Source organism: Centruroides sculpturatus, unplaced genomic scaffold (assembly GCF_000671375.1).
Source record: "Centruroides sculpturatus isolate CEXI.00-Female unplaced genomic scaffold, Cexi_2.0 scaffold21, whole genome shotgun sequence".
Taxonomy (NCBI): Eukaryota; Metazoa; Arthropoda; class Arachnida; order Scorpiones; family Buthidae; genus Centruroides; species Centruroides sculpturatus.
In genome coordinates, this window is record NW_019384490.1 from 697,795 (window position 1) to 722,157 (window position 24,363).

Consider the following 24,363-nt stretch of genomic DNA (forward strand, 5'->3'; position numbering starts at 1 on the left):
CCTAAAAAGAGGAGTGTCAAGAACTGTGCTCACCGTAGAAACCAAGTAAGAGATAATAGCCAAGGTAGAAAGTGAGCACAAGGTGTCTGATATTGCTAGGCAGTATGGCTTGAACAGGTCTATAGTAGGCTCAATCTTAGCTATGAAAGATATATCAAGAAGTCTCAAGCTGTTAATGGAGTAATGAAAATTACGTCTGAGAAATAAAGAGCATTTTAGAGCTCATAATGGAACCTGAAATTGATCTGACGACAGAAAAACTCCAAGAACTCTCAAATGAAGAATACCGAGAAACTCAGCGAAATGTGTTATCTTTTGGAAAAGAGGAAGACGAAAGAGGACCAATGTCGACATCTGCTACTAAAGATCTTTTGAAGGAGTGGGAGGATGTTATATCATCCAAGTGGCAACCAAAGCAGAATAAGGTTCATTGGGTTGGGGATCTCTACAATTACAATACTATTAATTACTTCCGAAAAATCCTGAAGAAAAGAGAAAAGCAATCGACATTGGACAGATTGTTTAACCCCCACAAACGGATAAAACATGACTAATAAAAATGCAAGACAGCATATGTATGTATTTTTACTATTACATGTAAATAAATGTAGTAAAAAAAGTATATATTTTTTTTATTTTTTGGAGTCTTCGGAACGAATTAATCAAATTCCCATACAAACCTATGGTAAATCGATAATCGGTTAACGAACAATTCGGATAACGAACAAAGTCTTGGAACGGATTATGTTCGTTAACCGATCACCCACTGTATAAATATAATATAAAACAAATATTGAATTTTTTTTAATAAACATATTTTCACAAAATTGTGGAAATAAAATTGTAAAAATAATAATAAAAAAGCAGAAATTAACACTTTCAGCAAGAGCCACATGTAACTCAAAAAGAGCCGCATTTGTCCATGTCTGATATATGTATAGATAAGAATTTAATTTTTAGTGCTTAATTTTAAGTTGAAATATAACAATTATTGTAAACTTATTAATGTTAAATATTTTAAAATTTCAGTGGGGTGAAAAGTTATTTGCAGAACATGAAGATTTTCTTTTGAAATATTGTAAAAATATTCCAATTTTTATTAAGAATTTTCCTATAAACATTACCCCTTTCTATATGAAGATGTCTTCAGAAAAAACAGCAAGTATTTTATTATTTATTTAGTTAATGAGTTATTGAAGTATTTCATTATTTAGATACTAATTCATTCAATATAATATTCTATTTAATTTAAATTACAAATTTTATATTATTTGCATGGATTTGTTTAAGCTATTTGAATAAAATATCCTCAGTGTAGAAAAGTTAGATAATATGATTAATCAGTTTGGAAAAAGTGCAAAAAATGAATTAGAAAAGAAAATATTACTTTTAAATTGTTTATTATTTAATTTATAATAGCTGTCAAAATTTAACTCAAGCAATCATTTTCATTTTATTACAGTGAATTTCAAAAACTGTTTTAACAAAATTAATGATATATTTTGCTATTATATATACTTTGACATTATATTTTCAGGCTTCTTGCTTTGATCTGATTGCCCCTTTTGGTGGAGAAATTTGTGGTGGTAGTTTAAGAGAAGATGATGAAAATCAATTAAAAATCAGAATACGCCAAGCTGGAATTGATTCTGAAACATTGCAATGGTAATTTCATAATATATGCAGTAATATATTGTTGCTTATTTCATTATATAATAGCATTGGTTAGATAGATATTATTTTTATCAATAAATAATATGTTAAAAAATAATAATAATACAGTTTGACAAATCTATCATTTAATAATTTTTTAGAAAAATCAAATATCACACCACATGTTGAATATTAATAAAACTCACTTTGTGAGTTTTATTAATATTCAACATGTGGTGTGATATAAATAATTTATGAATGAATTGAATGAATTTTTATTTGTACCAAATACATTTTTCATAAATACTTTTTATTTTGGAAATAGATAGAAAGAACTTTTGATATTGCTTTTTTATCATTTTTTATATTTCTTTTTATTTATTTTAATATTGTTGGTTTTTCTTTTATTCTTTCTTTGATTTTATTTTTAATTATAATAGTCTTCATAATCATTATTCTAGTTATGAAGCGTCTTTAATATTTCTTTATTCATCTTTTATTGATGGTTATATTTACCATTCTATATTGAAAATCAAAATCAGCTATGTGCTATCTCATGAATTTTTATTCCTAAAGTTCTATTAGAAAAGATCAATGATTATTCCACAGGATAAACTGGATTTAAGAATTATAACTATCAAAAAATAATTATATTTGTTAGAAAGTTGTGTATGTGACCTTTGCCCTTGAAATCATCGTGCCCTTTCCTCTGCTATGCGAGTAGTGAGTTGAGTTATGTAAATTCTGTCCAGGGAAGTGGTACTACGGTTTTGACTATAGTTTTGAACGTGTGTTGTGCTCTAATGTACATTCCATTTTAGTCCTCTCATTCTTTGTCTTACCTCGACACCACCCTTCATCATATCCATATTCTGACAATATTAATGCCCAAATAAATCTTTGTTTAATGAAAAGTTGGAAATATTATATCAAAATTTACAATTTGATTTTTTTAAATCTTTTGATAAGCATTTTATTATTGGATTATTTTTAAAATATTTAATTTTGAAAGTTGAAACTTCTAACATCCATGTGTATCAAGTTACTTCACAGGATTAGTGAAGTTGTAATTACCCAAATTAGCAAAATTATATTTATTTGTTGATAGTTATTCCTTCCAATTCTGAAATATTTATTTACTCTTATTTGCTATTTTAATGATTTATCATTAGAAAATGTGAAGCTAGAAATAGATTGATGTAATTGAATTTTTAAATTTTGATGTCAAAATAATATGAGTAAAGCTTGAGACATTATTTCTGAATAGCTAATATATCATATATAGCTAAATTTTTTCATCAATTTGTGAAAATGTAAGGAATAGATACATCATTTGTGTAGAGGATTAGTTGTTATTCTATGTTTAAGTTGGAAGAATCCTTAAATTTTTCCTTTTGCTATGCATCATTATTTTAAACATTAAAGAAATTTAAGTTTACTTTCACACAAAAAACCTTCGTAACTCCAGTGATACTTGCTTTATACATCAGCGAACGTTTTCGACCCCATCCGGGTCTTCATCAGGCTATGTTTATGAGGAATTCGAAATTTTCGAAATTTTGAATCGCTTAAAGTTCGTTTTAATGTTCTGTTCCATACGCATTCGAATTCCTCATAAACATAGCCTGATGAAGACCCGGATGGGGTCGAAAACGTTCGCTGATGTATAAAGCAAGTATCACTGGAGTTACGAAGGTTTTTTGTGTGAAAGTATATTTTCCTCTGGTGTGTAAGAAGAGTTTAGTTTCTTAAATTTAAGTTTATTATATGTTATTCCATACCACTAATTTCATCCAGATTCATAAAAGGTTATTAAATTAAAAAAATTACTGTATTTTTGCAGAATGACTGGCATGCCTGTTAAACTGTGACTAAAAAATAAAATTAATCAGATGTAACAAAATTGCTTGTTAATTAAATGTTAAAAAAATTCTGTTGATTACAATAGTAACATTGTAATTTTACCAACTTAAAATCAGGAAGAAAGTTTTCATTTACAATGTATTAAAACAATTAATGGCTTATTGACATTAGTAGTAATAGTTAGTCAGTATGAGATGCACTGATTATCTACCCTGACCTTAAGAATAACACCTTCCTCTCAAATTTCACACAAAGCAGATGTTAATGGGTTTAAGTCCAGATAATTTACAACCTGTTTCTGAAATTTAATATGTTTATTTTTGCATTTTTAAATCAAATTACAATAAAATAAATGTGAAAAAACCACTTTCATCATTCCACTAGTATTTTAAATGGTTAGAAAGAAGACAAAATAAAGAAATTAAACATACAATTGTAGTTTTTGATGTAATGCTGACAGTTTCACAGTTTTAAAATAAAAACTTATTAGTCTTTTAATGCACACTCTAGAGAGGAATGTATAACCTCGCTTAAACCAACATGCTGGCATTCCCCCTGATATAAACTGGCATGCTGGTTTTTACCATATGGAAATATCTGATTTCATAGTTTCTCCCAGATAGACTGACATGCTGGACAAACTGCGAAAATATAGTATTAAGTCACATAATAGTCAGTTTAATGAAATAATTTGATCATTAATTAAAATAATAGTAATTTAATTAATTATAAATTACAGTATAAATTTTAAAAACTCAAATAACATAATTATAGTGTACTTTTGAAGAATTAGAACAAATACTTTATGCATAATTGAAAAGTATTATACATTAAATATAATAATTTGCTAGCTGGCTGGCTGAAGCAATTAAGGTGCCTCGCGTTTCTTTATGCAGCACTCATGAAGTGCTTTACAGCGAACACACTGAAACTGGTTTCTAATTGGCCAACACTGCTCATGACTTATTTCACTACACTCTCGCTGCATAAAGAAACACAGGGGTATCAACCTGCCAGTCTGGGAGACTTGGGATTGAATCTGGGCATGTTGAAAACCCTAAAAATTCTTTATGGGTGGTCTGTCCTGGATATGTGAAGCCATGTCTTTCACTTCCAACTTTTGCAAAAACATATATATTTTATGAAAATTTTTAACATTGATAATATGCAACCTTCTACTTATATAAAAGAAAGTGCCAAATATATAGTAATAAAATTTGAAAAATATATATTATAAATTAAAAATGTAAATAAATTTTAATATAAATGTATAAATAAAAAGTTATTTATTTGCAGGTATATAGAATTAAGAGAGTTTGGTTCTGTACCTCATGGTGGTTTTGGAATGGGATTTGATCGCTTTCTACAGACAGTTCTTGCAATTCCTAACATAAGAGAAGTTGTTCCTTTTCCAAGATGGAGTCATCATTGTCAGATGTAACATAAAATTAGTCAATATTTTGATTTTAGTCAAATAAACAAACAAGAACTGTTTCTTTTATTTGGTTATGTATTATTTTCCTTACATTTATTTATTTAAATTAAATTAATTTTAACTGGTCTTATGCCAATGCATGTAATTAAATTTGGAGTTACATATATGCCATACTATATCAATAGAAAATATTGTTCAATATTGATATTAAGTGAAAGCAACATTTGAAAATGTGTTACCATTTTATTACATATACCATAGGAACATATTACCTATTCACTTATTTTACTAAAATTCTCCTAGTAATTGGAAATTAAAAAAAAAAAATAAGAAGTTATAATATTAAAAAAGATAAGTTTTTACAAGTTTATTTTTCAAAAAAATTCATTTCTTAAAGGATNATATTTTAATATGATTTTATGTGCTTTTAATGCTTTTCTAGTGATATTACAACTTCAATATTTGTGACGGATGGACATATAGTCAAATAAAATGACTTAAGCTTGATTTTTATTTTTACATATATTTTTTTTTGACAAACGACATATAATCGAGAATGACTTAACTCGAAACGACGTAACCTGAGGTATATCTGTATATCAAAATCACCTACTAAATGTGAGGCTCGAGCAATACTCGAGCTCACTTTTTAATAAGTGAGTTAGAGCTTCAAATCAAGGAATAAAGCTTTAATTCTAATGCTTATAAAAACTGGAAGAAAAACCTAAATAAAAATCGGGAAAGAATAAAATTGTTCAAGACTTACAAGAATTTGAAACAATAGTTAAATACAAACAGAAGTTTCAAAGTGTGATTAATTTCTCTTGATCAAATAAAACACAGTGTCAGATTTGACTGAAATTGTCTGTTATCTATCTGGATACAAGAAACTGACTAGTTGGAAAGCTACAGACCCAAAAAAGAATCCTTTAAAAGACTTGATCTCAAGGACAAAGGTGGATTTCCTCTGCCTCCCAAGTTCTTGTGAAGTTATCTGATGAGACTTTCTTCTGCCTCCTGTTGTGAAGTTGTCTGTCTAGTCTCCTGTGCTCCATGTATGGACTCTTCATTCCTCCCTTTACCCTGCTGCCTTAGACTGTTTGGTTTTCGATACTTCATCACCAGACTTCCCGACCCTCATAGAACATCTTGACCAACTGCCCCAGGCCATTGACTACAGTCCAGCTCCAACAGTTGACAAGATGCACTATAGATTGTAAGATTTAGCATAAGTAAATGGGTTTATTTGTAACTGCAGCTGTCTTTCTCACTTCCATCCACCCCACATTCGATAAATCCTGACATTTGGTTATCTCCAATTTGGCAACCTCACATAAATGATAAAATTTTTTTATCATATTAGAGAGGTTGCAGCTGAAGTTTTCATCTCTAAAACGTGAATGTCGAATGTCAAGTGCCGCTTATAAAATAGCAACACTCAATGTTCGACGTTCGCGTTTTAGAGATGAAAATTTCGGCCGCAACCTCGCTATTTTATCATATCACTTCATTTTTGTTTTATTTATTAAATAATATTAATAAAATATATAATAGTAATAATAAATGTTAAAATAAACTTGGAAATATTAAATAGAAAATAATTTTAATGTCTACAATATGCAGTGACATGGACAATTGGTATTCAATTGTTTAGCTGGTAAGTCAATTGCTCAAATCTTATTTTGCTGTAGAAAAATCTAAGCATAGCTCAGATAGACATTAGCTAGCAAAAATTTGTCATTATCAGAATAAATGTTTCATACTTTTTTAAGTTTTATTAATTACTAACTTATGTACATGACACTGCCTGGGTTTATAAGAGAAAAATTTAAAACGTGAAATGATTAATTTTACAAAAATATTGTTTAAAAAGAAAAATATCCAAGTCCTTATATGTAAAAATTTGACTTTAATAGCAAAAATAAAAACTACTTTTCACAATATAACCTGAAAATGTAAAGACGTTATTTGGACATCTTTGGAATTCATTAATATTTGAAAAGTGATCCATGTTGGATAGGTTGTGATGGCCCTGCACATGACCCATTTTAAGAACATTATCAGTATGCCTATAAACTAATTGGGAAGTATGTCTTTGTAAATAGCAAATTTTATAGAAAAGTTATTAGAATTAAGAAAATACTATTCAGAAATGAAAAACTCTGAGTTGTTAGATGTGGAAAATTAAATACTTATATAGTTTTCATAGTGTAACTTTCAACTCCATGCAAGTAAATAATATGAGCTATCCATTGCAGTAATGATATAGTGCATCTATTTTGTGCTATATGATTGTTGCAGTAATCAAGTGAACATAATAATTTTTTTTTATTATTTTTTTTGTATGAATTTAATTTATTTTTAAAAAAAAAATTTTTGCCAACAGATGATGCTACATGTAAAAGCAGCAATTTAGATGTAGGCAGAAATTAATTAATATGTAGAAATTAAATCAATATTTTGGGGTAGTACATAGTTTAATGTCAGTTCTAGAGTTTACAAACTACATACAAACTTTGGTCCAGCTCAGTTTAAGAATAAAGATTTGTATAAAGGACAAACCAAGAAGAATTCATTTTTATATTATTAATTTTGATCAATAAATGATTAACATCAAAATTTTTAAAATTTACAAAACTCAGAACAATTGCAGGTTTGTTCTAATTAGCGAACAAACTCAAAGATTTCTCATTGAGAAATCTCAATATGTGCACTATTTACTCTCACAATATTGATACAATATTATTCTTTCTCCAGGTGTCTCATATTATTCTTACAGCTAGCTATCCAGCACAGGAAATTGCCTTTCTCAGTCTTGGGATCCTCTTTAGTCTTAGTCTTGTTCCCACAGTTGGTTAGTATTTAGTACACAAAGCATTTGCAATCTCCAAGACTACATATTTTGTTTATAAATTAGTACTTTATTGTACGCCCTATAATACAAGATGTGGCAAATAAAAAAGAGCATGACGATACCTGGAGGAAGCACTAAGAATTGAAGGAAGGACAACGGGGTTGGAATTGTAACAGCACTTAGAAGAGGAAGGGATAAAAGTACAAAAGAAGTTCACTGTAAAGGAGTTAATATGATTAATAAATTTCTCGGTGTTATCACATATATCAAAATTACGTTAATCAAATACAGTAGTACTGTACCTCTGTACTCAACCAAACAGTCACCACCTGCTAAAACAGATTTTTGGTTAAATTAACACTCATAAACCTTATAACTCCAGTAATAAACATTTAATAGCAAACTAACGTTTTCAACCGTACATTCGGTCTTCTTCAGGTTTAAAAAACCAGTTATATTTGAACATGTGAATGCATAGAACAAAAATTCTGAAATCAAAATTTCAGAATTTTTGTTCTATGCATTCACATGTTCAAATATAACTGGTTTTTTAAACCTGAAGAAGACCGAATGTACGGTTGAAAACGTTAGTTTGCTATTAAGTGTTTATTACTGGAGTTATATAAGGTTTATGAGTGTTAATTTATACATTTTCCAGTATACGCGTAAGAAGATTTGAGATTTTTGGTTAATAACAAATATTTTTATTTTAACTTTAATTTTTTTATTAATTTGTAAAAAATGTTCTCTAAGATAAAAATGAGTAAGCAGTTTAAAANCACTGTGATTTTACTTCATTTGAGTGTCACCCAGCTATTGAAATTTTGCTGATTCTAATTAGTGAAATATATTTTAAATAAGAAGTTTTACATGCTATAAATTTTTAATTTACAGTTAAAAGATAATAAACATAGATTTTATTTTTTTTATGAACTACTAGATTTCATAATAACAAATAATTATTTTTAATGAAATACTTTTAATACTTTGATCAATAATATATTCATATAATTTATATGTAATATCAGGACTAAATAAACTTCATTTAATGCAGAGATGTGAGATGTTTTTTTGAATTCCTCTGCCTCCATTTTTTTAAATAGCAATATGAAATTAATGGTCACTTCTTGGTCAGTAATTTCTTGATACCTGTCACTTTTCTAACTATTTCCTTAATAAAAGTCTGTGTCTGACCCTATGATTGTAGATTTCAGATAGTAAATTAGAACATTACTGATGTGCATCTCTATACAGTATATACAGTAGACCTTGGATATACCACTAAAGATTAGAAAATTAGAAAAGTTAGAATGAAAGGAGTAACTGACAGTGATTTAGAAATTTGAAAAGACTGCAAACTACTTACGAGTTGTAACCACCAAATTGTTGGAAAAGTTGCCACTGAAATACAAATTAACCAACGGACTGTTATGTCTAAATCCAGCTTATGCAAGGAATAAGGAATACAGAGAAAGTACAAAATCTGCTTGATATTACATTAGAAACTTATGGCTAATAAGTGGATAAATAATTCTACAGCTGATAAGATTGCTAAGCAATTCAAAGACATTTTGTCATCCCCAGGAATTAGTGATGTGATTAAACACTACTCCAGACAGCATAATAGGTTTTCTTTCTGGCTTAGTCTGTTACATCAATGTGGTGAAGTAAAAGAATTTGAAACATTTATGAAAATGATTTTAATAATATCCTGTGGTAATGCTCACATAGAATGTGAGTTTTCCATCTACAAACAATGCTTAATGGAAAATCAAAAAGAAGAAACCTTTGTAGCTTGCATGAAATTATATAACGGGTGGCCAACCTGCGGCTCGCGAGCCACATGCGGCTCTTTGAAGGATTATTTGTGGCTCTCGATAAATGTACCCGAGTTCCCTTTTCATTTTTGTGTTGTTATATTTTAAAAAATTATTATCGTTCCGTATATGTTTCAAAATGTCTTTTAAATTACTAACAACAAATACGAAAGATTAAGTGCAACGTTGTAACAAATTTCATTTCCGTCCAAGTTAAGAACGATATGACTCATCGAAAGCTGCGCGAACGAACATAAACAGTGGCGTAATCGTCCGTTATCGACCGACTCCAGACCGATTTTGAATTTGTAAACTGTCATTGCAATGGACAGCCGACATTGTGCTCTGGAAGAAACAATTTGTATCACTCTTGCTACGGATATAATTTGTAATCTGGAATTTTTTGCATACCTTTTTAATACGTATTTAATTGCGGCTCGCGAAAAATTTCAAATTTTGAAAAATGGCTCAGACAATCAAGGAGCTTGGCCACCCTGGTTATATAACATAGTCATGTCAGCTAGTGGATTGGAAAAATTGGATATATCAAAATAGTTTATTCGTGTAACTTGAATTGCAGTCCAGAAATACCAGGAAGCTATGGTAGCTCTTAAACAGAGAAATAAGACAAAACAAAGAGTGAAGTTAAAAGTTTATAACTGCAGAAATGGGTGAAAGAGCTAAGGAAAAAGATGATGATGATTCTTACAGAAGCTAATAAGGAGATTGGAGGCATTAATGCACATTTGGAAGAACTGCAAAAAAGGTTGATTTTGTATAATTAATAAAGAGTATGATTATTTTGTAATACTTACTCACTGTGAATTGCATAATTTGAAAAAACTGTATTTAGTTTACACTATAAGGTAGACAGTGTCAATTTGAAAATCCATATTTTAATAAAATTGTCATGTTGAACCTGTATGTGATTTACAATCTTTTGAACATTTTCAAGAAACAATACATAATTGACTAGTCAAAATGAAAAAATTAACCATATTTTATAATAAAGGGAATTGAACAGCCTTATAATTGTGAGTTTCATTTGATAACATTAAATAAATTGTGAACTGTTTTTAATTTCTGCAGTGAGCTGTTTTCATTTGGTCAGGGAAAAATGCAGGTTTTCATCCTGGAAAACCTGGAAATCTCAGGGAAATTGTTGGACACCCTGATTAATTAGGAAAAGTTTTTAGATTTATGAGATTTAATAACTTTTCTTTAATTTAATTTCAAGGAAAATTTTTACTTTTAAATTCTAATACAAACTATTACAATTCAATTTATATTCTATAACTTAAGATTTTTAAAAACTTATGTTTTTTGATAAATAATAATTTATTTTAGGATGTCATATACAGAAGCAATAGACATTTTGCAAAGAAATAAACAATTTTTGAAACAAAATATTGAGGTATGTATTTTTTTGTCTTATATCAGTTTATAAATTTTGAAAGCTTAAATGATTATGAAAAAAATATTTATCTCAATGCTAAACATTTTGTGTATACTATTATACTAACACTGTACATATTATGCTAGCATAGAGAATTATGAATACTATTAAATAGTATAAATTGTGATTTTGAAAGAATACTTTATATTTTTATTAGTACATAATTCAAGTTTAATTACTATAATTTTTTGTGTATATCCTGCAATGATAATATATACAACAGAAAATTGCTAGAATGTAAATAAAACCTTTGCATAATCTCTACATATCTTGCATCTCTAGAGCAGCCATTGAAAGCATGATACTAGCATGCAATTAAGAAGGTACCAGCTCAAACATTAAAATGTTTTTCTATTACATTTCATTACAGATGTAGTTGCAAAGTGAGCAAAAATTATTATTACAGCATCACAAGGCTGGGCTACAATTTTTAATCACATTTTTAATTTATTTAATTTAAAATATATGCTCTTCATCTGAAATTAATAGTGTCTTGCTCCTGTACACCATACTTTTCTTGATAACAACAGAATAATGCCAGTCATCTACATAACTCCATTCTGGGGAAAATTTTTGAATTGAAATCATGTGACTTTCATTCTAGACTGGAAGTTCGTATATAGCAGGGCTGTGGAGTTGGAGTCGAGTTTTGGTGTTTTAGCCGGAGTCGGAGTCGTCAAAAAATCCGCTGACTCCGACTCCTTTTTACTTATCAACTTGTTATGTGTATAAAATGGAAAAGTATTGGAATCGTGTCAAATTTGACCCTCCAAGTTCTTTTTTACAAATCTACACGTTTGGCGACCTCCTGAACCCTCAAAAAAGTCAGTAAAGGGGAAAAATTTGCGTGCGCGTGTGTGTTGGCATCTAATTTGTTTAATTTCTTTATTTTCTGTTCTGAGATATTAAACAATATCTCAGAATGGGTAAAGTTTAATAAACGAAATGTGGCACTGTAGCTTGCGTATAAAGGGGCATTAATACTATTAAATTTTGGTTCTTAATGAAAGGTCAACAGGGTGAAGACATAAAAGTGGTCATGTGTCATATCTCTTAATGAATATTTTACTCGTTAGTAGTGTTCAAAATTAAAAAAAAATAAAATAAAACTCGTCTCTACCCTCAAAGTAAGCTTTTTAGCCATTTTATAATAGTACAGTAAAACCCGTTAAGATGTTCTTGCCTAAGATGTTAGAATGTATATGGGGACACAATTTAGTTCAACCACTTTAACGCTTAATAACTAACTCCTGTGTTGAACCATCTGACTCTGATTCTGACCACTCTGATTACAGAAATTATTAGGCTTCAAACAGAATGAACAAAATCATGCCCCCCCACCAGTAGCGTAGCGAAGGGGGGTGGCAGAGGCGACCCGCCCCGGGCAGCACTTTTTAGGGGATGGCAAAATTACGTTTTAGAGGGCGGCAAAATTTCACAATAAATAATAATAATAATATCTTGTAAGAATTTGAACCATTTTATTTCATATTTTCATCCATCTATGATTCGGACCGATTGAAATGAGCACGGAACAATGTTACCATCCGACTCGCCGTCGGGGGATATTGTGCGCAACCTGTCAACCTTTTTTTTTTTTTTTTTTTTTTTTTTTTTTTTTTTTTTTTTTTTTTTTTTTTTTTTTTTTTTTTTTTTTTTTTTTTTTTTTTTTTTTTTTTTTTTTTTTTTTTTTTTTTTTTTTTTTTTTTTTTTTTTTTTTTTTTTTTTTTTTTTTTTTTTTTTTTTTTTTTTTTTTTTTTTTTTTTTTTTTTTTTTTTTTTTTTTTTTTTTTTTTTTTTTTTTTTTTTTTTTTTTTTTTTTTTTTTTTTTTTTTTTTTTTTTTTTTTTTTTTTTTTTTTTTTTTTTTTTTTTTTTTTTTTTTTTTTTTTTTTTTTTTTTTTTTTTTTTTTTTTTTTTTTTTTTTTTTTTTTTTTTTTTTTTTTTTTTTTTTTTTTTTTTTTTTTTTTTTTTTTTTTTTTTTTTTTTTTTTTTTTTTTTTTTTTTTTTTTTTTTTTTTTTTTTTTTTTTTTTTTTTTTTTTTTTTTTTTTTTTTTTTTTTTTTTTTTTTTTTTTTTTTTTTTTTTTTTTTTTTTTTTTTTTTTTTTTTTTTTTTTTTTTTTTTTTTTTTTTTTTTTTTTTTTTTTTTTTTTTTTTTTTTTTTTTTTTTTTTTTTTTTTTTTTTTTTTTTTTTTTTTTTTTTTTTTTTTTTTTTTTTTTTTTTTTTTTTTTTTTTTTTTTTTTTTTTTTTTTTTTTTTTTTTTTTTTTTTTTTTTTTTTTTTTTTTTTTTTTTTTTTTTTTTTTTTTTTTTTTTTTTTTTTTTTTTTTTTTTTTTTTTTTTTTTTTTTTTTTTTTTTTTTTTTTTTTTTTTTTTTTTTTTTTTTTTTTTTTTTTTTTTTTTTTTTTTTTTTTTTTTTTTTTTTTTTTTTTTTTTTTTTTTTTTTTTTTTTTTTTTTTTTTTTTTTTTTTTTTTTTTTTTTTTTTTTTTTTTTTTTTTTTTTTTTTTTTTTTTTTTTTTTTTTTTTTTTTTTTTTTTTTTTTTTTTTTTTTTTTTTTTTTTTTTTTTTTTTTTTTTTTTTTTTTTTTTTTTTTTTTTTTTTTTTTTTTTTTTTTTTTTTTTTTTTTTTTTTTTTTTTTTTTTTTTTTTTTTTTTTTTTTTTTTTTTTTTTTTTTTTTTTTTTTTTTTTTTTTTTTTTTTTTTTTTTTTTTTTTTTTTTTTTTTTTTTTTTTTTTTTTTTTTTTTTTTTTTTTTTTTTTTTTTTTTTTTTTTTTTTTTTTTTTTTTTTTTTTTTTTTTTTTTTTTTTTTTTTTTTTTTTTTTTTTTTTTTTTTTTTTTTTTTTTTTTTTTTTTTTTTTTTTTTTTTTTTTTTTTTTTTTTTTTTTTTTTTTTTTTTTTTTTTTTTTTTTTTTTTTTTTTTTTTTTTTTTTTTTTTTTTTTTTTTTTTTTTTTTTTTTTTTTTTTTTTTTTTTTTTTTTTTTTTTTTTTTTTTTTTTTTTTTTTTTTTTTTTTTTTTTTTTTTTTTTTTTTTTTTTTTTTTTTTTTTTTTTTTTTTTTTTTTTTTTTTTTTTTTTTTTTTTTTTTTTTTTTTTTTTTTTTTTTTTTTTTTTTTTTTTTTTTTTTTTTTTTTTTTTTTTTTTTTTTTTTTTTTTTTTTTTTTTTTTTTTTTTTTTTTTTTTTTTTTTTTTTTTTTTTTTTTTTTTTTTTTTTTTTTTTTTTTTTTTTTTTTTTTTTTTTTTTTTTTTTTTTTTTTTTTTTTTTTTTTTTTTTTTTTTTTTTTTTTTTTTTTTTTTTTTTTTTTTTTTTTTTTTTTTTTTTTTTTTTTTTTTTTTTTTTTTTTTTTTTTTTTTTTTTTTTTTTTTTTTTTTTTTTTTTTTTTTTTTTTTTTTTTTTTTTTTTTTTTTTTTTTTTTTTTTTTTTTTTTTTTTTTTTTTTTTTTTTTTTTTTTTTTTTTTTTTTTTTTTTTTTTTTTTTTTTTTTTTTTTTTTTTTTTTTTTTTTTTTTTTTTTTTTTTTTTTTTTTTTTTTTTTTTTTTTTTTTTTTTTTTTTTTTTTTTTTTTTTTTTTTTTTTTTTTTTTTTTTTTTTTTTTTTTTTTTTTTTTTTTTTTTTTTTTTTTTTTTTTTTTTTTTTTTTTTTTTTTTTTTTTTTTTTTTTTTTTTTTTTTTTTTTTTTTTTTTTTTTTTTTTTTTTTTTTTTTTTTTTTTTTTTTTTTTTTTTTTTTTTTTTTTTTTTTTTTTTTTTTTTTTTTTTTTTTTTTTTTTTTTTTTTTTTTTTTTTTTTTTTTTTTTTTTTTTTTTTTTTTTTTTTTTTTTTTTTTTTTTTTTTTTTTTTTTTTTTTTTTTTTTTTTTTTTTTTTTTTTTTTTTTTTTTTTTTTTTTTTTTTTTTTTTTTTTTTTTTTTTTTTTTTTTTTTTTTTTTTTTTTTTTTTTTTTTTTTTTTTTTTTTTTTTTTTTTTTTTTTTTTTTTTTTTTTTTTTTTTTTTTTTTTTTTTTTTTTTTTTTTTTTTTTTTTTTTTTTTTTTTTTTTTTTTTTTTTTTTTTTTTTTTTTTTTTTTTTTTTTTTTTTTTTTTTTTTTTTTTTTTTTTTTTTTTTTTTTTTTTTTTTTTTTTTTTTTTTTTTTTTTTTTTTTTTTTTTTTTTTTTTTTTTTTTTTTTTTTTTTTTTTTTTTTTTTTTTTTTTTTTTTTTTTTTTTTTTTTTTTTTTTTTTTTTTTTTTTTTTTTTTTTTTTTTTTTTTTTTTTTTTTTTTTTTTTTTTTTTTTTTTTTTTTTTTTTTTTTTTTTTTTTTTTTTTTTTTTTTTTTTTTTTTTTTTTTTTTTTTTTTTTTTTTTTTTTTTTTTTTTTTTTTTTTTTTTTTTTTTTTTTTTTTTTTTTTTTTTTTTTTTTTTTTTTTTTTTTTTTTTTTTTTTTTTTTTTTTTTTTTTTTTTTTTTTTTTTTTTTTTTTTTTTTTTTTTTTTTTTTTTTTTTTTTTTTTTTTTTTTTTTTTTTTTTTTTTTTTTTTTTTTTTTTTTTTTTTTTTTTTTTTTTTTTTTTTTTTTTTTTTTTTTTTTTTTTTTTTTTTTTTTTTTTTTTTTTTTTTTTTTTTTTTTTTTTTTTTTTTTTTTTTTTTTTTTTTTTTTTTTTTTTTTTTTTTTTTTTTTTTTTTTTTTTTTTTTTTTTTTTTTTTTTTTTTTTTTTTTTTTTTTTTTTTTTTTTTTTTTTTTTTTTTTTTTTTTTTTTTTTTTTTTTTTTTTTTTTTTTTTTTTTTTTTTTTTTTTTTTTTTTTTTTTTTTTTTTTTTTTTTTTTTTTTTTTTTTTTTTTTTTTTTTTTTTTTTTTTTTTTTTTTTTTTTTTTTTTTTTTTTTTTTTTTTTTTTTTTTTTTTTTTTTTTTTTTTTTTTTTTTTTTTTTTTTTTTTTTTTTTTTTTTTTTTTTTTTTTTTTTTTTTTTTTTTTTTTTTTTTTTTTTTTTTTTTTTTTTTTTTTTTTTTTTTTTTTTTTTTTTTTTTTTTTTTTTTTTTTTTTTTTTTTTTTTTTTTTTTTTTTTTTTTTTTTTTTTTTTTTTTTTTTTTTTTTTTTTTTTTTTTTTTTTTTTTTTTTTTTTTTTTTTTTTTTTTTTTTTTTTTTTTTTTTTTTTTTTTTTTTTTTTTTTTTTTTTTTTTTTTTTTTTTTTTTTTTTTTTTTTTTTTTTTTTTTTTTTTTTTTTTTTTTTTTTTTTTTTTTTTTTTTTTTTTTTTTTTTTTTTTTTTTTTTTTTTTTTTTTTTTTTTTTTTTTTTTTTTTTTTTTTTTTTTTTTTTTTTTTTTTTTTTTTTTTTTTTTTTTTTTTTTTTTTTTTTTTTTTTTTTTTTTTTTTTTTTTTTTTTTTTTTTTTTTTTTTTTTTTTTTTTTTTTTTTTTTTTTTTTTTTTTTTTTTTTTTTTTTTTTTTTTTTTTTTTTTTTTTTTTTTTTTTTTTTTTTTTTTTTTTTTTTTTTTTTTTTTTTTTTTTTTTTTTTTTTTTTTTTTTTTTTTTTTTTTTTTTTTTTTTTTTTTTTTTTTTTTTTTTTTTTTTTTTTTTTTTTTTTTTTTTTTTTTTTTTTTTTTTTTTTTTTTTTTTTTTTTTTTTTTTTTTTTTTTTTTTTTTTTTTTTTTTTTTTTTTTTTTTTTTTTTTTTTTTTTTTTTTTTTTTTTTTTTTTTTTTTTTTTTTTTTTTTTTTTTTTTTTTTTTTTTTTTTTTTTTTTTTTTTTTTTTTTTTTTTTTTTTTTTTTTTTTTTTTTTTTTTTTTTTTTTTTTTTTTTTTTTTTTTTTTTTTTTTTTTTTTTTTTTTTTTTTTTTTTTTTTTTTTTTTTTTTTTTTTTTTTTTTTTTTTTTTTTTTTTTTTTTTTTTTTTTTTTTTTTTTTTTTTTTTTTTTTTTTTTTTTTTTTTTTTTTTTTTTTTTTTTTTTTTTTTTTTTTTTTTTTTTTTTTTTTTTTTTTTTTTTTTTTTTTTTTTTTTTTTTTTTTTTTTTTTTTTTTTTTTTTTTTTTTTTTTTTTTTTTTTTTTTTTTTTTTTTTTTTTTTTTTTTTTTTTTTTTTTTTTTTTTTTTTTTTTTTTTTTTTTTTTTTTTTTTTTTTTTTTTTTTTTTTTTTTTTTTTTTTTTTTTTTTTTTTTTTTTTTTTTTTTTTTTTTTTTTTTTTTTTTTTTTTTTTTTTTTTTTTTTTTTTTTTTTTTTTTTTTTTTTTTTTTTTTTTTTTTTTTTTTTTTTTTTTTTTTTTTTTTTTTTTTTTTTTTTTTTTTTTTTTTTTTTTTTTTTTTTTTTTTTTTTTTTTTTTTTTTTTTTTTTTTTTTTTTTTTTTTTTTTTTTTTTTTTTTTTTTTTTTTTTTTTTTTTTTTTTTTTTTTTTTTTTTTTTTTTTTTTTTTTTTTTTTTTTTTTTTTTTTTTTTTTTTTTTTTTTTTTTTTTTTTTTTTTTTTTTTTTTTTTTTTTTTTTTTTTTTTTTTTTTTTTTTTTTTTTTTTTTTTTTTTTTTTTTTTTTTTTTTTTTTTTTTTTTTTTTTTTTTTTTTTTTTTTTTTTTTTTTTTTTTTTTTTTTTTTTTTTTTTTTTTTTTTTTTTTTTTTTTTTTTTTTTTTTTTTTTTTTTTTTTTTTTTTTTTTTTTTTTTTTTTTTTTTTTTTTTTTTTTTTTTTTTTTTTTTTTTTTTTTTTTTTTTTTTTTTTTTTTTTTTTTTTTTTTTTTTTTTTTTTTTTTTTTTTTTTTTTTTTTTTTTTTTTTTTTTTTTTTTTTTTTTTTTTTTTTTTTTTTTTTTTTTTTTTTTTTTTTTTTTTTTTTTTTTTTTTTTTTTTTTTTTTTTTTTTTTTTTTTTTTTTTTTTTTTTTTTTTTTTTTTTTTTTTTTTTTTTTTTTTTTTTTTTTTTTTTTTTTTTTTTTTTTTTTTTTTTTTTTTTTTTTTTTTTTTTTTTTTTTTTTTTTTTTTTTTTTTTTTTTTTTTTTTTTTTTTTTTTTTTTTTTTTTTTTTTTTTTTTTTTTTTTTTTTTTTTTTTTTTTTTTTTTTTTTTTTTTTTTTTTTTTTTTTTTTTTTTTTTTTTTTTTTTTTTTTTTTTTTTTTTTTTTTTTTTTTTTTTTTTTTTTTTTTTTTTTTTTTTTTTTTTTTTTTTTTTTTTTTTTTTTTTTTTTTTTTTTTTTTTTTTTTTTTTTTTTTTTTTTTTTTTTTTTTNATATAAAAAGACAAAGCAATAGAATTAACAATAATCTAGGACGTGAAATCCACCAATCATGAGAGCATAATTAATGACAAAAGCAAAAAGCCAAGGGGTATAAAAAGACGGAAGAAATAAGTGATGTGTAATTTATTAGTTCATGTGAACAAAGTTTGTTAAGTAAGTTTTAATCAATTTGTGATAATTTTTGTATTTTTAATTAATAATTTTAAACCTTCCCTATTTTAATATAGAAACATGTATTGATGCAATGTTAAAATAATAATTCTTCTAAATGTGATTTATGCATATTTTGAAGTAATTGGATACGAAAAATCTAAGTTTCAATATTTTATTGTCTGGTTTTTTAAATTATTGTAATTTATTAAAAAGTTTTTGTTATATATCTTTTTAGAAAATTGTTGTAGTAAAACTGCTGAAGAGGGGCTTATTTGCCCAAAACACACATATTATGTGTACAGGAAATACTAAAGGTGATAAAATAAAGATTTTTTGTTTTTCTGATTAATAACTCCTCCTTTTGTAAATAGCCGGTACACCAGTGTAATAATCCTAAAAATCCGATAAGTCCAAGTTGACAATTTTTAGAATAAAGTACAATTTAAGAACATTAAAGTAATTAAATTAACAGGTATCTTTCTTAATGCAGTTCTGGATAACACCTGAAATTAATTGCAGCAATCCCTTTATATAGAAGTTATACTCAAATTATGCTAACATTATACTCAAGACAGCAGAAGTTTTAATTAACATGGCTTTAACAGCCTTTAGATATGTTTTTCTCAGCAAGGTGTTGGCAAATTTGCTATTTTTATGCTGAGGGTGATTTCCAATATAGATGTGTAGTTTAATTACATAGTTGTGAAATTTAAAACATTACTGCTATTGTAATATTGCATTATTTGTTTAGAAACTTTAAAACTTTACTTCACATTTTATTTGCATAAAATCAAATTAAAATGTCAGATAAAATGTATATCAGACATATTATGTATGCTTTTTAACTTTTGTAAAGGATATTACACTATAAAAACAGTAAGAAATGCTTGTAATGTATGGGGAAGATGCTCCTAAATGTCAGACATGTCAAATGTGGTTTTGAGAGTTACATTCAGGATATTTTGAAGTGAAGATACTAAACATATGGGGTGCCCAAAAAGCTTTTAACAAAGAGAAATTTCAGAAAGAAATTGCTAAAAATTGATGAATAACAATTCATGAACTTGCAATGAATCTTAGTATGTCACAGACATGATTGTGTTCCTCATGCATTAAGTGAAAAAAAAACAAACAAATCAAGTATAATCAATTTTGTCTGACAAAGGTAGACAGCTCTAAGATTTCATTTTATTTTTAAATTAGTTACACATTTTTATCATAGAAAACTTTTCTTACAAATGACAAAATTAAAAAGTCAAACCTGTCTATAATGGAACTCCAAGAGATCGAACACCTGTAGTACAGATTTCCGCTATATACAGGTTACCTACTATAGTTATGTCTTAATAAATGTGATTAATCAGTTTCGCAATGTTACTGCTCAATGTCTCTTATCAAAATCTCATTAATCAAATACAATGGTACCTTGGTACTCAATTGAACAATCATCACCACTAGAACAAATTTTCGGTTAATAATAAATATTTTTATTTTAACTTTAATTTTTTCATTAATCTGTAAAAAGTTCTCGAAGATAAAAATGAGTAACCAATTTAAAAAATAAAATAAAACCTTACACCTACCTACCTTCATCTGACAAAATTATACTCAATTCAGTTCATTTTTTTCATAAGTTAAAAAAAAAATAAAAAATGTTCTCTAAGATAAAAATGAGTAACCAGTTTAAAAATGAAATAAAACCTTACAGCTGCCTACCTTTATCAGACAAAATTATGCTCATTTCAGTTCATTTTATTCATAAGTGAAAAAAAAAATCAAACTGCATGTGGAACACAATCATAAGCATGTTTTACAACCATTTTAAGTGGATGAAATGTTTCAACAATGTGTGTCTGTGACACGATAAGATTTGTTGCAAATTCACAAGTTTTATTCATCAACCTTTAAGAATTTCTTCTTGCAATTTTTCTTCAACAGTTTTTGGGAGCCTGTATATTTTATATCCTTTAGTTCAAAACTTTTCAAACAAAACTTTTAAAACCATGTTTGACACATTCGGAGTTTAGAAGCATCTTCCCTATACACAGTACGAGTATTTTTTACTGTTTGTATAGCATGATATCCTTTGCGAAACTTAAAAATGTCCATAATATGCCTGATGTGCATTTTATCTACAAACATTTCGACTTGATTTTATTCAAATAAAATGTGATGTAAAAAAGTTTAAAATAAGCTACAAAACAAAGAATACAATCTCATATCAGGAATAACATATTAAATTTCACAACTTGTAATTACATCACATATTTATGTTAAGTAAAAACAGCTGTTAATAAAAATATGCAAAAACATTCTGTTTAAATCCTAATAAAATTACTGTAATATTAGTGGTATAAATAAAGTATTTTGGTATTCTGTATTGCGTATGTGTATTTTTTAATATTTTTTATGATTTATACTGCTAGGTTTATAAACATCTTGTTAAATTTTTGTTAAATCAGATAAAGATACCTATTTTTCCATTATAAGGCCTGATTTTTATTTCTGTTTTTGCGTTAGACGGGTTCCACTATATACAGGTTAATTTATATTAATTTTTGCAAAAATTCAATGAATCAAAGAAATTTTCCATTATAGACAGGTTTGACTGTAATAAACATTGTGATTTATAAAGTTGTTATTATATATGTCGGGTGGGCAAGCAAGAGTTCAGTGGGAGCTGAAATGTAGGTTTTGCAAAATGCACGGGAGCCACAGTTCTGTACTTTTTTATTGTGTACCGCAGTTCTGTATCGCGATTTTATTATGTAATACAGTGGGTGATCAGTTAACGAACAGTTCGGATAGCGAACAAATCGGATAATGAACACTTTTGCGAAAGATTTTTATGATCGGACAACGAACACATGTTCGGATAACGAACACTTTACTGAATAAACATAAAAAGAAGCGACCAAAAATAACGAATACCAATTGATTCCCTCGTCTTCAGGTAACAATTCGAAATTTTCCAGAGCGTGGGAGACGTAAGATCGACTCTCAACTCGATACCGATCGGATAGTATTCCTCCAAATTTTGAAACTCACTCTTGTAATTCCGGCTTTTTGTTTACCTTTCTGACAAATAATTTTTGTAGTCTTCGCGAGACTGTCGGACAGGTACTTGTTAAATTTTGCTTCGGGGTTTATTTACGAAAGGTNTATACAGAAGCAATAGACATTTTGCAAAGAAATAAACAATTTTTGAAACAAAATATTGAGGTATGTATTTTTTTGTCTTATATCAGTTTATAAATTTTGAAAGCTTAAATGATTATGAAAAAAATATTTATCTCAATGCTAAACATTTTGTGTATACTATTATACTAACACTGTACATATTATGCTAGCATAGAGAATTATGAATACTATTAAATAGTATAAATTGTGATTTTGAAAGAATACTTTATATTTTTATTAGTACATAATTCAAGTTTAATTACTATAATTTTTTGTGTATATCCTGCAATGATAATATATACAACAGAAAATTGCTAGAATGTAAATAAAACCTTTGCATAATCTCTACATATCTTGCATCTCTAGAGCAGCCATTGAAAGCATGATACTAGCATGCAATTAAGAAGGTACCAGCTCAAACATTAAAATGTTTTTCTATTACATTTCATTACAGATGTAGTTGCAAAGTGAGCAAAAATTATTATTACAGCATCACAAGGCTGGGCTACAATTTTTAATCACATTTTTAATTTATTTAATTTAAAATATATGCTCTTCATCTGAAATTAATAGTGTCTTGCTCCTGTACACCATACTTTTCTTGATAACAACAGAATAATGCCAGTCATCTACATAACTCCATTCTGGGGAAAATTTTTGAATTGAAATCATGTGACTTTCATTCTAGACTGGAAGTTCGTATATAGCAGGGCTGTGGAGTTGGAGTCGAGTTTTGGTGTTTTAGCCGGAGTCGGAGTCGTCAAAAAATCCGCTGACTCCGACTCCTTTTTACTTATCAACTTGTTATGTGTATAAAATGGAAAAGTATTGGAATCGTGTCAAATTTGACCCTCCAAGTTCTTTTTTACAAATCTACACGTTTGGCGACCTACTGAACCCTCAAAAAAGTCAGTAAAGGGGAAAAATTTGCGTGCGCGTGTGTGTTGGCATCTAATNGATGATGATGATGATGATGATAGGATTTTTCTTGTAAAACATCTTGAAATTGACAGCTTCTTGATTTGTTTTATATATGGTAAACAACACATCATTCGTAAGTACAAATAACAAGGTGACTGCTGCTATAATATGACAAACCCCAACTGCTTTTTATCTTTCAGTTAAAGAATTTGTAGAAAATTTTGCACTCTTGCTAGTTTTGTTCATTTAATTTTGCTTCCAGGAGTAAAATTTGATGACAAGAACTTATTATTGTATAGGGAACAATTAGGAGAATTACAACAGGTCATTTAAAAGGAATATAAAACCACCAAGCAAAAAATTGAATGTTCACTTATATCAGGTTCAAATAACATAACAACTTATGGTATTTTCTGAGTGTTCACTAAGAGAGACTTTACTGTATTTGTTTTTATTTTCTTACAAAAGTTTTTGCAATATATAGTGGATGGTTGGCAAGTAATTGGCTTCGTAGGAGGGATGGTGGAGCCCAAATACTATAAGTAAACCATGTAATTATATAAATGTTTTATTAATAGTATGTGTTTTATAAAATCTGTATTAAATTTTTATTATTAGTGAACTATTGTCATATTTAAAAACTGAAAGCATTTGAGGAATTCAGACACAAAAGGTAATATGTCCCCTTTTTTTTTTTTATTGATGTAAATAACTTATCTATGATCAAAAAGGAAGTGGTATTTAGATCATTAAATTCGAATTTACTATAAAGCAACATACCTCTTATTTGCATACAAAATACAATGTCTCAATACATGTCAGAGTATACATTTGAGTAAAATTTAAGCAATATGTAAATCTTTTGATAATAGACAAGTTATGCTTTGCATCTAAGCTCCTCATTTGGAAACTATGGGAATAGATAAAAATTACATTAAAATTTAAGAAGTTGACATTTTAATAAATTATAAGAATTTAACGGCAATGGCACTTTTAACATTTGAAAGAAAATATAATACTGAAATAGAGGGTTTTTTTTAATTGTCCTTTTTCATTCTTTGTTGGTAGGAGTCCAAATTTGATTATAATGAGTCTATGTTTAATCTACATTATAAATATCCAATAAATGCAACATGTAACGTTTAAAATATTTTAATATTTACATATATATTCTGTAGTAAAACATTTTTTCTTCAGATATACCTTGCTTAATGACAAATTTTTTGATTATTAAAAAGATGGTAATTTTTCAAGCAACATTCATTCATTTTATGGATGGAGTGGAGGAAAATGTGTGATTTTCAAAGATATAAATCTCCCTGATTAAAAAATTTTGTCGGTCTAGATATAATGCCCAAACTTAAACAATTTTTAAGAGTGAGTGAAAAACGAGTCTAAAAATGGCTAAACTTAAATTATTTTTAAAAATTATTTATGTATTAATCTATGAATTGATTATATTGCATTAGAAAAACCTAAAAAATTATACATATTTAAAATTTTATTCTATTTTTAAAAGTTAAAAGCGAGAAATCTGGGACTGACCCGGACAAACTGGGACCTATGGTTATCCTAATTATATCAGAAGTAATTTCTTTCGTAATAATGTCTATCGTTGTTTTTTATTTCCATTCAATCTGAATTTTTGTTAAAGATGGGCTCTGCTTTCTATAAGATTCTCATTTTTTTTCCGAATATATCTATCGAAAATTATTTTATATCCAGTGGTGATATTCGAAATATTTAACAAAGGGTTCGCTAACAGAAAATTTTTTCTTACACACCTTAAACCCCAATCCCGAGATATCTCGGGCAAGTTACATAGCGTTACATAAAACTCGGGAGTTTGGACCCACTAAAAAGTTTTGGTTTTTTTT

General features: G+C 22.4%; 1 protein-coding gene across 1 annotated transcript in view; it reads left to right on the plus strand.

Annotated features, from left to right (window-relative positions):
• The window catches only part of LOC111621735 (probable asparagine--tRNA ligase, mitochondrial), a 46,601-nt gene extending 41,602 nt beyond the window's left edge, over positions 1–4,999 (plus strand). Inside the window, exons 13-15 of the mRNA XM_023363962.1 lie at positions 1,003–1,158; positions 1,538–1,665; positions 4,813–4,999. Of these exons, the coding sequence (XP_023219730.1) occupies positions 1,003–1,158; positions 1,538–1,665; positions 4,813–4,957 (429 nt within the window). The 3' untranslated portion in view covers positions 4,958–4,999. The remainder of the gene's footprint in view (positions 1–1,002; positions 1,159–1,537; positions 1,666–4,812) is intronic.
• The last annotated feature ends 19,364 nt before the right edge of the window (positions 5,000–24,363 follow it).